This window comes from Peromyscus californicus, unplaced genomic scaffold (genome assembly GCF_007827085.1).
Source record: "Peromyscus californicus insignis strain IS unplaced genomic scaffold, ASM782708v3 Scaffold_6__1_contigs__length_162567912, whole genome shotgun sequence".
NCBI classification, from domain to species: domain Eukaryota; kingdom Metazoa; phylum Chordata; class Mammalia; order Rodentia; family Cricetidae; genus Peromyscus; species Peromyscus californicus.
In genome coordinates this window covers 143,801,048-143,815,059 of record NW_026294584.1, presented here as the reverse complement: position 1 = coordinate 143,815,059, position 14,012 = coordinate 143,801,048, and the positions used below count along the sequence as shown (strand labels likewise).

General features: G+C 40.4%; 1 protein-coding gene across 1 annotated transcript; it reads right to left on the bottom strand.

Annotated features, from left to right (window-relative positions):
• Positions 1 to 6,829: 6,829 nt before the first annotated feature.
• Positions 6,830 to 13,741, bottom strand: LOC128099769 (natural killer cells antigen CD94-like). The gene is made up of 6 exons (XM_052721588.1): positions 13,735 to 13,741; positions 12,398 to 12,490; positions 12,199 to 12,261; positions 10,418 to 10,569; positions 8,853 to 8,956; positions 6,830 to 7,454 (listed from the first exon to the last, which is right to left on the bottom strand). Exons 1-6 carry the CDS (start codon positions 13,739 to 13,741, stop codon positions 7,334 to 7,336), a joined length of 540 nt encoding a protein of 179 aa, XP_052577548.1. The 3' UTR covers positions 6,830 to 7,333.
• Positions 13,742 to 14,012: the final 271 nt, after the last annotated feature.

The following is a 14,012-nucleotide window of genomic DNA, read 5'->3' as shown; positions in this document are numbered from 1 at the left end:
GCCTACAGCCAAAATAACAGTAATTGGAGAGAAACTGGCATTGTTTCCTTTCCTATGAAATCAGGGAGAGGACAAGGGTCTCTGATATTTAATGTAGTGCCTAAAGTCTTAGAGATAGTTCAGGAAAAATAAATAAAAGGTATGCACTTAGAAAAGGAATAAATCAAATAATGTCCATTTGTAGATGATATTCTTTTGTTCTTAAAAGACTCTAAAGATATCCTCAGAAAATTCTTGAATATGAGAAACATGTTCAGCATACAATAGGATACAAAATCAACAAAAGATTCAGTAGCATTTCTAAATACTCATAAAGAACTTGTGGAAAGGGAAATCAGGAAAACAAATCTATTCACAATAGTTTAAAAAATAGGAATAATCCTGACGAAGTGTATGTAATACATCTATAATGAAAACCTTAAAATGCTGAAGAAAATATGAAGAAGATGCTAGGTGAAGAAAGACCCACTGCCAGGCAATGGTTGACTAGAATTACTGTTGTGAAGCAATTCTATCTGTCAAAGTCTTCTTCAGGTTCAATTCAGTTCTGATACAAACACTGAAACCACGTGGATACACTGTTACTATTCTGACCTGCCCCTTGGAAACCAATGTTAATATTCTGACCTGCCCCTTGGCCCCACCCTGCATCCTGACATAAAAGCCTAATTTTAAGGAAAATCTTCTCCCCTTCCTCTCTCTCTTCTGCCTCTCCTCCCAAAAGGTGTGCACCCTCAAACCCCTCTCTCTTCCTTTCTCTTTCTCTCTCTTCTCTCCCTCTTTCCTATCTTTCTCTTCGTCTCTCTATTATAATAAACTTATTTCCATGCAGATGCAGTGTCTGGGTTGTGAATGTTCACCCACCACCCTGCTACTATGCCTGCATGGCACGGGTCATCCGCCAGCCCACCATTGCATCTGCCTAGCATGCCAGGATGTTTCCCTGCACACTTAGGATACCCTCGCGGTCCTCCATGCAATATATAATTCATAACATTGGTGCCTGTGACATCAGCAGGCAGTCTCACTGCTTTCTCCTGCCTGTCGGCAGTCTGACAAGCTCTGGGACCCTGTACCACCCACGGTTTTTCTGACAGGAGCACTGTCAGGGACTCTTCACCCTAACGGTAAGACTTCTTCCCTTCCCTTTTGGCCCTTTTCCCACAACTGAAGATTCGCTCATCTCTCAATAGTGGTGCAGGCACCAATTGTCTTCAGACTTTAAGCCCTTCAGCCCCTGTCCCTATGTGACAGCATATAGAGACGACCAGTGCCCACTCAAATCCATGGCCCACAGCCTTTGTTACAATGGTCCATTGGCTATCTTGTGCTATTCATTGGCCCTGGCTGACCCTCTGAGATGGGACATTGGAGGTCAGTACGCTGGGCCTTATACCTCACCGTGGGAAATGTACCTGTGGCTCCCCACCCCCACCACTGACACCGACCCATGGCTTGGGTTTATTCCTCTGCTGCAGCCTGAGGGATCCCTTTCTCCTGCCTGGCTGCACTGCTGCTCTGTTTCTCAGTCCCCTCCACAGCACCACCTCTGAGCTCCAATGCATTAACTGTGAAAGTTTCTCAGGAAAACTTTTCTCTGCCTTCTTTCACAAAGTCTATTTCCTGTGTGTAAAGGGAAACATGATTGATATGGCCATCTATATTTCTTTCTGACTGACGTTTAAATGCTTTGATTTACCTGTTCCTTATCTGCTCAGTTTATTTTGGAACAAAAAAATTCCCACATGAATATGTGGTCAGGCACCATATTTGATAGAGGTGATCACGTGGTCAAAGCCATCTTAAATAAGGTAAAAACAGACAGGTCATATGGCCTCATCACCATCTTTACTAAGGGCAGCAAAATGTCACTCTCTGTGGTTTAGCATGGGCAAGGCACCTGGCACTCAGGCTATCTGCACCGGGAAGAGGCCAGGAAAGTTGCCTCACACAGAGCACTGTTTTAGAGGCCAAGGAAAGTCCTCCAGTCTTGGCTTTGCGTTCCCCAGTGGCCATTCTCAGGCTTGAGCAGGTGGGGCCTGGAGACCCATCCTCCCCACATGCTGGTAATATAGGCAACTTGTCAGCCCGCTTCATTGCCTGACTCAGTTGTGGGCTGGGGTGGCATGCTCCTATGCCGGGATAATGTAGCAATAGTGATGCTTAAGAGATTTTAAATCTTTTTAAAATGCCATGTACTTTATTTTTGATATTGCAAGAAGACATTTGAGAGATCTTGAACCTTTCCTTGGGAACAGTTTTTAGGAAATGATTCAGAATATAAATAGTTTTTAATGCAAAACTGTAATTCTGCCAAAACTCAAGGGTATGAGTCTACTTCTGTTGTTTTGCAGATACTTTTGTCTGCTCTATTATGATATGGATTTCAGTACTGATTGATAATACTAATTTATCTGAAACTTTTATTATTTTTTTATAAAATGAAAATTCATATAAGCCTCAGAATCAAAAGAATCCATTGGATCCACTTTACAGAGGTCAAATGAGCTCCAGATAAAAGAATTTCCTCACATGTCTATTCCTGAGGATGGTATTTCTCTCCCTCCTGGTCTCCCTTTCCCAATCACCAAGACCATGGGCCAAAAGGTTCCAAATAAGTTCATAAATTTTGACTCTCATCTCAAGTTTATATTTCAGCAGGCTGGCAGAAACATCAAAGCAGCAGTTGTGGACCACAACCTACAGTGCGTTCCCTGCTACGGATGCCAGCAGAGACTCGTGTCTATGTGGCATGGACCAGTCCAGCCAAACATAATTGCTCCTAGTCTCTATAGCTATGTCAGAAGACCACATACTTCTGATAAATACCCCATTTCCTCAGTTCCCTCTTTACCTTTAACTAGCTGGAGTCCTGAACCCCTGCGGCCCATTTCATCTTGAAGCAGCTATGAAGAATACATTGTCCTGTGCTCCCTGCTCCTAGGACAGACTAGTGTGGGGCATACATGGGCTGCAAAGAGGGTGCCGAAAGAAATTTAGATAAATAGAGCTTAAGCTTTATGCTATTTGTGCAGAGAGTGGATACAAATGGTACCACAGGAAGTTAGTTTAAATTGTTTGTGTGGAGAATAGATACAAAGGATGGCTAAAAGAAAGTTAACTTGGGTTGTTTGTATGGAGACTAAAGACAAATAGTGAGAAAGGAAGTTAGCTCAAGTTATTTACGCTAAAAACAGGAGATGATGTCAGGGCATAAACAACTTGTAAATAGGGTGATCTTTAAAATGATTGGTTGATTCCTTCATCCCCTCCTAGGGTTCTGAGGTTTTCTGGTATAAAAGGGGCTTACTGCCTATCAATAAACGAGTTCTTGCTTGACTTGACTCCCCACTGCTGCGTCTGATTGTCTCCGGGTAAGAGGGAGGCTGGGGAACAGGGGAGCCACGCACACTTGCCTTTCCTTGGTTCCAGGCCACCTCTTCACAGGTGACCTAAGTTCCTGGTGGGGCAGGTCCCCACAGGCTAGGGGCCAGGTTAAGGATGGAAATCCTCGCATAGGGGACCGAATTGGCTATCTAATGCCCATTGTCATACCAGGAAACTAGACTCAATATTGTCAATTGATATTTGTTGGCTAGAATGGGCTTGCAGTAAGATGGGACACTTGACCTTCTTTATGCAGAACCAGGGAAGTAGTGTATGACCTTAAGAAATTATTATTTCAATATAAATAATTCAGGATTATAATCTGGCTGTACTCAAAGATCAGAATCACAGATCCAGGGCCTTAAAAATATATAATAGATTCTGATATCACTGCCAAGGGCTAAAAAAAAAAATGTCTCCCCTTGATCAGGATCTATTCAGGCTTAAGAATGTAGGTCTCTTGTGTGGGTATCTTTGTGGATTTCTGTGGGCCTCTCTAGCACTTTGCTTCTTCCTATTCTCATGTGGTCTTCATTTACCATGGACAATGGTCGAGAGACAGCCCGAACTGACCTACTCTGGTGATGGGATGGCCAAACACCCTAACTGTTGTGCTAGAAACCTCATCCAACTACTGAGGGATCTGGATGCAGAGATCCATGACTAGGCCCTGGGTGGAGCTCTGCGAGTCCAATTGGCGAGAATGAGTAGGGTTTATATGAGCGAGAATTGTTGAGACCAAGGTTGGATAAAGCACAGGGACAAATAGCCAAATGAATGGAAACACATGAACTATGAACCAATGGCTGAGGGGTCCCCACTGGATCAGGCCCTCTGAATGGGTGAGACAGTTGATTGGCTTGATCTGTTTGGGAGGCATCCAGGCAGTGGGACCGGGTCCTGTGCTGATTGCATGAGTTGGCTGTTTGAAACCTGGGGCCTATGCAGGATTGCTTGGCTCGGCCTGGGAGGAGGGGACTGGACCTACCTGGACTGAGTCTACCAGGTTGACCTCAGTCTGTGGGGAAGGCTTTGTCCTGGAGGAGATGGGAATGGGGGGGCGGTGGTTGGGGGTAAGGTGAGGGGGACGGGAGGGGGGAGAACAAGAGAATCCATGGCTGATATGTAGAACTAAATTGTATTGCAAAATAAAAAAAAAAAAAGGAAAGCAAAAAAAAAAAAAAAAGAATGTAGGTCTCCTTGTCCTTACTGACTTTTTTAGGCTGTGACCAACTGGTAAACCTGTATATTCAGATTTAATTTTTATATATGCTCTCAAAGTTATATATATGCTCTCAAAATTACGTATATACATTTAACAGATTTTGTTCCCCCAGTCCTTAAATACCCGTTGAGATCTAAGAATATGGCATTTAGTATAAAAGCTTTTGATGACAGAGAGACATGTCAGCTCCTGGCAGCATCCTGTATCTCCTCCAAGAAGATGAATGGCTTCAGAAGAACTTCCACCCGAAAGCTTATGGCAAGGCTGGCCACACAGCACACAGCAAAAAGCTGAGATCCTGTCCGGACTGTGAATAAGAGGAGCAATAGGGATCAATTGTCCTCTCTGCCAAGACAGGTAAGATGACCTTCCCAAATTTCTACTCTACAGAAAAAAAAAATCTGTCAGATCTTTTGTGCCTATCAGATGAACAAGTGCTACCTTTGGGGCTTCTGTCCCCCAATGACTACAAAGAGACTTGGGATTGCTGCCTAGGTAGCTGGAAAGCTGTTTCACTTCTTCTTAAATTTATCCTTCTCAGATTTGATAATGTTTAATGACCAGGGTATCAATTTAATAGCCCCAGTCCCAAGATTATATATATATATATATATTTATATGTGTGTGTGTGTGTGTGTGTGTGTGTGTGTGTGTGTGTATGCTCTCCAATTACAGACAAGTATGCCTTATTCACAGACTTCATGGCACAGGATAAACTGGTTTCAGATATAACCCCAGAGGTTCAAAGTTTTAGTATTGATAAATAAAATAAACTGATAAAACATTGATTACAAAGAGTTCTTAAGAGTCCTTAAATTGATTTTTAACCCTTTTGCTATGATAACTATCTATTCCAGCAATCTTACAGATATCTACAGGCTTCTGGGAAAAGTTCTGCTACTGTATCAAGAAATCTGGTCTGATGAAAACTAGCAGTCTCCAAAACCCATTTTTTGACCTCACCCATTTCAAGCACATTTTGCAATTTCTCTCCTCTTGCCTAGGCCAAGCACATTTTGCAATTTCTTTCCTCTTGCCTGGGCCAAAGGGCTTCCCTGATATGCCAGCCCCTGCACCAGCTGGCACCAGCTCCAAGGACACCAACTGGGATGGATGCACCCCCACCTCCAGAGAAATGGCAGATGTGATGGCTTCTGTACTCCTAAAGAACACATCATCGCACATCATCCCTCAATTCACTGCCAGTACCACCTCTCTAGGCTCAGGTAGGCACCTGCCCAGCAACTAGAACCTGGTTTTCCATGATGTCCCCATAAAGAGCATATTTGCTCTCATGTGTTACTCATTCACCCTTGCCTCTTCTGTACAATCAGGGCACTTCTCTGTTCCATTCTTTCTGACAGTTATCACTCTTTCCATGGCCAGCCCATCACATAAGGCCAATGGAAAAAATCTATTTTTTCTCCTAGCAACCTCAAGGAACACACACCTAAGATCTCCACATCTGAGATCTCCACAGTGACAGCCAACTGTGCTTCTTCACTCACACCTCCCCCCACGCGTGACTCCGGCTTCCCCCTCCCCACCTCGCCCCTTGTCAGCTTGAAGCAGTCGCAGGAATTCAGCGTCCTTGTTCCCCCACTTGCTATCCATAACTCACCTTTTTTATAATAATCAAAATGGAGGAATGTTAATATTCTGACCCACCCATTGGAAACCAATGTCAGTATTCTGACTCACCCTTTGGTGCCACCCTGTGTCCTGATGTAAAAGTCTCATTTTAAGGAAAAACCCTTCCTCTTCCTCCCTCTCTTCTGCCTTTCTTCCCATGAGGTGTGCACCCTTGACCCCCCCCCCTCTTCCTCTCTTCATCTCTCTGTTATAGTAAACTTATTTCCATGTGGATGCAGTGTCTGGGTTGTGAAAGTTCACTCACCACCCCACTGTCATGCTGGCATGGGTCACCCACTAGCCCACTGCTGCATCTGCCCAGCATGCCAGCATGTTTCCCTGTACTTGCGGAATACCCTCAGGTCCCCAGTGCAATATATATCATAGCATACATATGACTTGATTTAGAATAAATTTTATTTACTGTTTCCAAAAAATCTTTACAAGAATATGTAAATAAAATTATATTTTATATCTGTAGCTGAAGTTTTCTACAGTCCTACCTGGCCCATGGTCAGGACAAATCTCTCTCACCCGCCAGTCCCGCAGTCACTCAGACCCAACCAAGTAAACACACAGAGACTTATACTGCTTACAAACTGTATGGCTGTGGCAGGCTTTTTGTTATCTAGTTCGTCTATCTTAGATTAACCCATTTCTATAAATCACCTTGCCACATGGCTCATGGCTTACCAGTATCTTACATGTTGGTACTCATAGTAGCGGCTGGCAGCATCTCCTGACTCAGCCTTCCTGTTCCCAGAATTCTCTTCTCTGCTTGTCCCGCCTATACTTCCTGCCTGGCTAGTGGCCAATCAGCATTTTATTTATACAGAGCGAGATCCACAGCATATATCAGATATGCATTAAATCAAAATATTGATAAAAACTCTGTACCTTGTTATCCTGTTTTTATACACAAGTATGAAAAATCCATCAAGCATAAAATAATTGAGTTCAAATGTATAAAAATGATAGCACATAGAAACATTCTACCAACTCAAGATGGAAAGATAGTAATACTGTCAGAGGTAAGTACTTTTTAAGTAATCCTGGACCTTTCTTGTCTATACTCTTTGCCTTAAATATTTAAATACGCGATTGCTTACAGATAAAACCATTTTTAGTTTCACAGGAGTCAATGGAAACAGCTTTGCTTGGACTAAAAACAGGACATCCCCTTGGCTTGGTATTTGAGAACACTGGCAATCTGTAATGAAGAAGAAATTGTTAACATTTGAAAAACAGTAAGGATGTTTAAGGTTGTTTTTATTAACTCAGAATGTGAGATAACATTTGAGTGAAATACTAACAGAGTAATTTGAGGATTTGTTTATTTGGTCTTGTTTTGTTGCCTTTCACCAACAGCTTTCACGGTTCTAAAGTATAATGCTGCACAAAACTCAGTTACTTCCTTACTGGCCACTAACAACTAAGGCCAGAGAATGGATTCTAGGTTTGGTTTTGTTATTTCTCTGTTGGTTTTTTACCTCTATCACACACAAATGGCTAGGTGGCCTGTTTTGTTTTTTGAAATAAGGTCTCATATGCAACTTTGGCTGACCTGGAACTCACAGACTAGGCCAGCCTTGAACTCAAACATATATGCCTGTCTCTGTCTGTCTAGTGCTAGAGTTAAAGATGTGTGCCACTATGCCAGGCCAGAAATGATTTTGATTATATGTTGGTCTTCTGTTTGGTTAAGAAGTATGTGTTGGGCAAAACCAAACAAACAGAAAGAAAAGAAACAAAGAAAAAGCACAAGAAACATACACATATGCTGAGATATATGGATTAGCACACACAGAAAACCCATAAATCAAAGTTGGAAAGCATAATATATAAACAAAAGATCCGAAAGGTTAGAAAAAAAGTGTCTCAATAAAGCATTATGGAACAAACAACAACAACAAAAAAAAAACCCTCACTACCACTAAGCTCATTTTGTGTTGTTTTGTGTTGGTCAGCAACTGCTAGGCATGGGACTTGCCCTGAAGTGTGGTTTGTACAGGATACTTTTGGGGGTGGTGAGCAGATCTGGGAGGAGTTGAGATAAGGAAAACTGCAATCGGATTATACTGTATGAAAGAAAATCTGAGTTGACCTAATCTAGAGGGAAAGAGCATAAACTTTGTCACTGTGTGAGTCTCTAGATTTCATGCTTGTGAATGAGAATGAGATCCAAGGATAATATTTATACAGAAAATAATTGCTGAATATTTGAAGATGATAAAAAAAATTAGTGGAATCATCTAGAACAATAAAAATAAACCTGCTTTGTTCTCTGGGCATGCCTGTGTCTGAGACCACCTGGGAATGCATAGACACATCTGATGTTTTCTATTATGTGACAGTAAGGAAAAGACTAAAATTCTCTTACAGTCTCTGTTACACAACTCTCATGTTACTTGAGCATGAACATGAATGTTATGGATGGAACAATGACTACCATCCTGTTCGCCCTCTGGGATTTTATATATTCTCATGCTCTACACAGGATATTGAACTTCTGAGTCCCTGAAAAAATGAGTTTTTAGCAGTCACAGCTATGACAAATTCACAAAAATGTACCCCCCCAAAAAAAAATCCTCAGTAGCCAGAAACTTACAGATCTTTTACGGGGAATGAGCCATCCTCCCATAGCCAGGCTTTCAATTCTTCACTATAATGCATTCCAATCCAGAAAAAGTTTTGACTGGCGTTCATAAAACTCTGCTTAGAGGCAAGAAGAGTTTTAAAGAACAAATTAACCAAATCTGAATGTACTTTGAGAACAACATACATTTTAAAAGGCATCCAGCATAAGATTCAGATTGTGAGTGTGCAAATTGAAATCTTTTTGAACTTCTGATTTGGGAGGCATAGTAGTCACATGTCTTGAATTTCCCATTTACCAGGCCCATTGATTCAAGTGGAAAAACACTACAAAATCTTGCTTCTTGAGAGATGAAAATTGTCATAAAGAGAATGAGACTCTGTGATGCATTGATCTCCTTCATGGGATCAATGCTCAAATGCGACCCCAAAGACAACATCATGAGGGATAACTCTCATACTTAGAACCCCTTCAATCTGAGCAGAACAGTGCTGTGGGATGGTCTGTATGTCAAATGTGTTGCTGATTGGTCAATAAATAAATCACTGATTGGCCCGTGGCCAGGCAGGAAGTATAGGCGGGACAAGGAGGAGAATAGAGCTGGGAAGTGGAAGGCTGAGTCAGAGAGACACTGCCAGCCGCCAGGATGACAAGCCGCATGTGAAGATGCCGGTAAGCCACGAGCGATGTGGCAAGGTATAGATTAATAGAAATGGATTAATTTAAGCTGTAAGAACAGTTAGCAAGAAGCCTGCCACGGCCATACAGTTTGTAACCAATATAAGTCTCTGTTTACTTGGTTGGGTCTGAGTGGCTGTGGGACTGGCGGGTGAGAGAGATTTGCCCTGACCGTGGGCCAGGCAGGAAAACTCTAGCTACAGAACAGCTTGAGAATTTCTTCATAAGAACTGAATGATTTCCAGGAGAAACCTGGTGGTTCAGGCCTGTAAACCCTGCTCAGGAGACTGAAGCAGAGTTTCACTTTGTTGTCTACAGAGGGAGTTTAAATGTAAGCCAGGGATAGCTCCCTCTGTCTCAAAACACAGTCATTGTTTTTAAGATACTTGGGTATACAGCACAGTGGTAGAATGCTTGCTTGACATGTGTCAGTTCCTAGGTTCCTTCCCCTATGAAATGCTAAATAACAACAATCATAATCTGATTGATTTTATATTCATATGATTCTCTGCAGGTTCTACACTACATTCCAGAAAGATGGCAAAAAGGCATATAACACTTGCAAGAGGTTATGTATTCTGCTCCAATAAATAAGAATTAAAAGTCCCTCTGTTGGTTCTTTTGTCACAGTTAAAAGTAACAGCCTACTAATTCTGGAAAAGTTGGGTTTCTTTTATACATTAGCTCCTAACCTATTTAAAAATACTCCTATACTACAAATCTTTGAAGGTTTTTTTTGTAGGCTTTCTAGTGAAAATTTCAAGGTACATCAAACTCAGGGTCTCAAGAGCCACCATGTCTACCTGGTGATAAAGACTTACATGAGAGTGCTCAGCTTAGTTGGGTAGCACATTTTAGTAAATGAGAAAGAACGTAAGAAACAAGAATGAAGTACATGCCATTTCATTTCTGGTTTTGAGCTGAAGAAGACTGGAATTCTGAGAGGCACAGAAATCTCTGCTTTCTTCCCAAGATTTTTCTTCTTTGGAAATGAAGTAACAGTTGCATTGATATCCAATCCACTTTTCTAGGCAAGCACAGCATTCAGAAACTAAAAGACAAAACATGTCATTACAGATTTCAACTTCTTTGATGTTACTTGACATTCAAAAAATACTTGCTAACTATGCATTTTTTTCTATAAATGCTACTTCAGAATATGTTATATACATCACATTTTGGGACTAATTATCCAAATACTTTGCCTCATGGAGAGGATATGCTAAAGACAGATTCAAAATTAAATCATTTTCTGTCCTTTGTTACATCTAGTGATAATTAGATGAGAAAAAAAAAGAAATCCAGCATGTAGCAGAGAACAGGATGGAGCAGAACTCAGAAGAATGACTTTGAGGATGAACCCACAGCTGAGAATTTTGGTGAACATAGGACTAACTAGATGAAAGATACTTACAGGGAAGGCCCCTACCAATTCTCTAAGTCAGAGAAAGATAAAGTACTTTAAAAGAATTGTTACATGTTCTAAAAATAAGGATAAGTAAACCAATTAGCTTCAAGACTGATAGACAGTTTATGGGTAACAGTGTGTCCTCAGCACCTTTCTTTCTCAGTAATAAACATCAAGACACTCAATAAACATCATAGGCACTCAAATCTTTATTATATAAATGACAGTAAGTTAAAATAAGAGAAAATTAACTGTATTATCAGAAGGTTATAAATTTCAGAAGCATTTGAAAAAGAATATTAAAATAGAGTTTGGGGCTATCTCTTGAGGGTAAGCAAGGTTTACTACAGAGACGTCTACACTGTATTCTGAATCACAGAAGTTGAATAAAGGAAAGAATATGAAAACATAGGTTATTGGCAAACACAAAATAAGATTTGTCTATAATGTTTATTGTAATTTAATTTTGTTCATTAATTATTCATGAACACCCTTAAGAAACATGTACCTGCCGGGCGGTGGTGGCGCACGCCTTTAATCCCAGCACTCGGGAGGCAGAGCCAGGCGGATCTCTGTGAGTTCGAGGCCAGCCTGGACTACCAAGTGAGTTCCAGGAAAGGCGCAAAGCTACACAGAGAAACCCTGTCTCGAAAAACCAAAAAAAAAAAAAAAAAAAAAAAAAAAAGAAACATGTACCTGCCGTTTCAGGCTGGTATCTTCTCTTTTTGTGAAATTTATTATGATGTTTTGCTAGACTCTGTACCTGGAATCTTCCCCAAAGCCCATACATGAGAAAATTGGCACCCAATTTGGTGCAATGAGGCAGTCACACAGCCCTTCAGATGTAGAATATAATAGTTCTTTTTCAGGATACCGGCGTAAACTTTTGAATAGAGAGTGGAAACCCTCCTATTCATCTTCTTCTTACTCTCCTTGGTTTCTTGCCATGACATGAGAGGCTCTGCACCCACACATGCTTCCACCATGATGCATTGATTCAGCATAGTTACAAGACTAACAAGCCCAGCTGATCACAGACCAAAACTTCTAAAACTGTGAGGAAAAAGTGAACATCTTCTCTATTCAGTGTTTAAAATACTTCTTAAGTGATCTAAATGCACACAGTTCAGTTTTATTTTTATTTTTCTTATACTACAGCATAATGCCATGAGACCGTTTCACTGAGTGCAACCATGCTACTGTACATGAAAATGAACCACTCTGTCTTGTCCTGCCTCAGTCATAGAGTTTGTGGAAAAAAATGAAACCTACCTTCCTGGAATTCTACAGTGGAAGTTGGAGTAAGTGTTGGTTGAATACTCTGCATAGTAAATGCTATAAAATATGATATAGATTTGCTTAGTTTGACATTCATTTATGAAATAAAATATTATACATTAGAAAAATTAAATATTCAATTAGTTCATTGCCATGTTGATTTTTTTCTATAGATTTGCCTAGAAACACTTACAGTTTTTCATTAAAATTCCCAAAGTAACCGTCAGCAAAAGACATTTTATTCCAAAAATCGCAGACATCAACCTCCACATAGTGATCCTAGAAACTATAGAAAAACACCAAACACATAGATCAGTAACTAACACATTAAAGGACGAACATAAAAGATGGACAGAAAGAACCCAAATCCTTCCTATGGTGGCACAGACGTTGCTCCAGAGAAACACTGGAGAGTGAAAACATGGCTTCAGAACTCCACCCAATAGCAATCTTTTGATGTGGTGTACCTTACTCTTTGATGAGGTTATTCATACATATTTCTGCCTCATTAGAATCATTTATCACTGACTCTTTAAATCAGTAGTGAAATTTATCTCTACAGTAAGAATAGTTCAACAAGCAGTCATGGTGTTTAGTGGGCTTACTAAATAGACATTTTTTCTTTCAGCAATATCATGCACAAAAATATTATGCATTAGAGAGATGAGAAAACTAAAGGATTAATTACGATGTTATTTTCTTATGGTATAAACCTAGTAAGTACCTAACAGAAATCTAACAGAATAGTGTCAAGATCCACTTTGTCATTAATTATATTCCATCCTTGTCAAGAGGATAACGTCATGGAATATATTCTCTCCAAGTCTGAATGCCGACCATGATCAGACTAGCAACTTGTAGAGGTCTGCAGAAAAACAGAGAGAAAGCTTCTAGACCTGGTGTATTGGGAGGTCCCACACTGATGTATGAATTGAGGATCTGAATTTAGTCCACAGCACCTTGAATTATGATACAAAACTATTCTTTGACTTCATGTTTTCTCAGCATTATGATAGCTCATATCTAAAGTCAGTTACTTATTGGCTGAAACACTTCAATATTGCATGATTCTCTCTTAACATTAGAATATTGTCAGAAATAGTGCTGCCATTAACAACAGTACAAGGTATCAGTGAAGAGGCCACAACACAGAAAGGAAGTTTATAAATTTGTACGTGTTGTGTCCCTAGTATTTGCCGTTCTCTATTCCCATGCTAGAAGCATGGTGCTGACGAGTTAATCAATTTAGTTTCAGTTTCATTCTGAATTTAACAAAAACCACTCCCTAACTCAGTTAGAAAAGGTTTAAACAAGGTTTAGCTTCATAAAGCCATGTTCAAGTTTCAAAATGTGGAATCAAGAAAACAATGAATGCAGAAAACATTAAATCAGGGAAAGTCTAAAAATATCCGATGCTAATTATGTACTTTCTGTTTTACTTTTATGAAAGTATGCCCTGAAATTACTTAATCCACAAGACATCATTTCCGGTTATTATTTTAATCGTTGCTATGACAGGGGCACACGTACCTGCCATGAGAAGTGATGCTCCAAGGATGATTCAGAGGGGACGTGTTTATGCTTAAGAATGATGTGAATCACAGAGCTGAGCAGGAAGCTAAGGAGGAGACATTAAGCATTAGAAGAGGAAGGAACATCGTGTGTTGCAGTGATGCTCTTGAATCATCTGTTGGTGATACACTGATGCACAGTAGGAATGAGCAGAAGTAAGGCCACAAGCTTCAAACATCACCTAGGAACCACAGCACAGGAAACTCCCTCTGTAATTTTGTCACAAAACACTAGAG

Excerpts from the sequence above, each read along its gene's own strand:
- LOC128099769 (XM_052721588.1), bottom strand. Across the intron at positions 8,957-10,417 it reads TCAAAACCAGAAATGAAATG|AGTTTTATGAACGCCAGTCA; the intron begins GCATGTACTTCA and ends GCCTCTAAGCAG. Across the intron at positions 7,455-8,852 it reads TCATTCCCCGTAAAAGATCT|ATTGCCAGTGTTCTCAAATA; the intron begins GTAAGTTTCTGG and ends TCTTCATTACAG.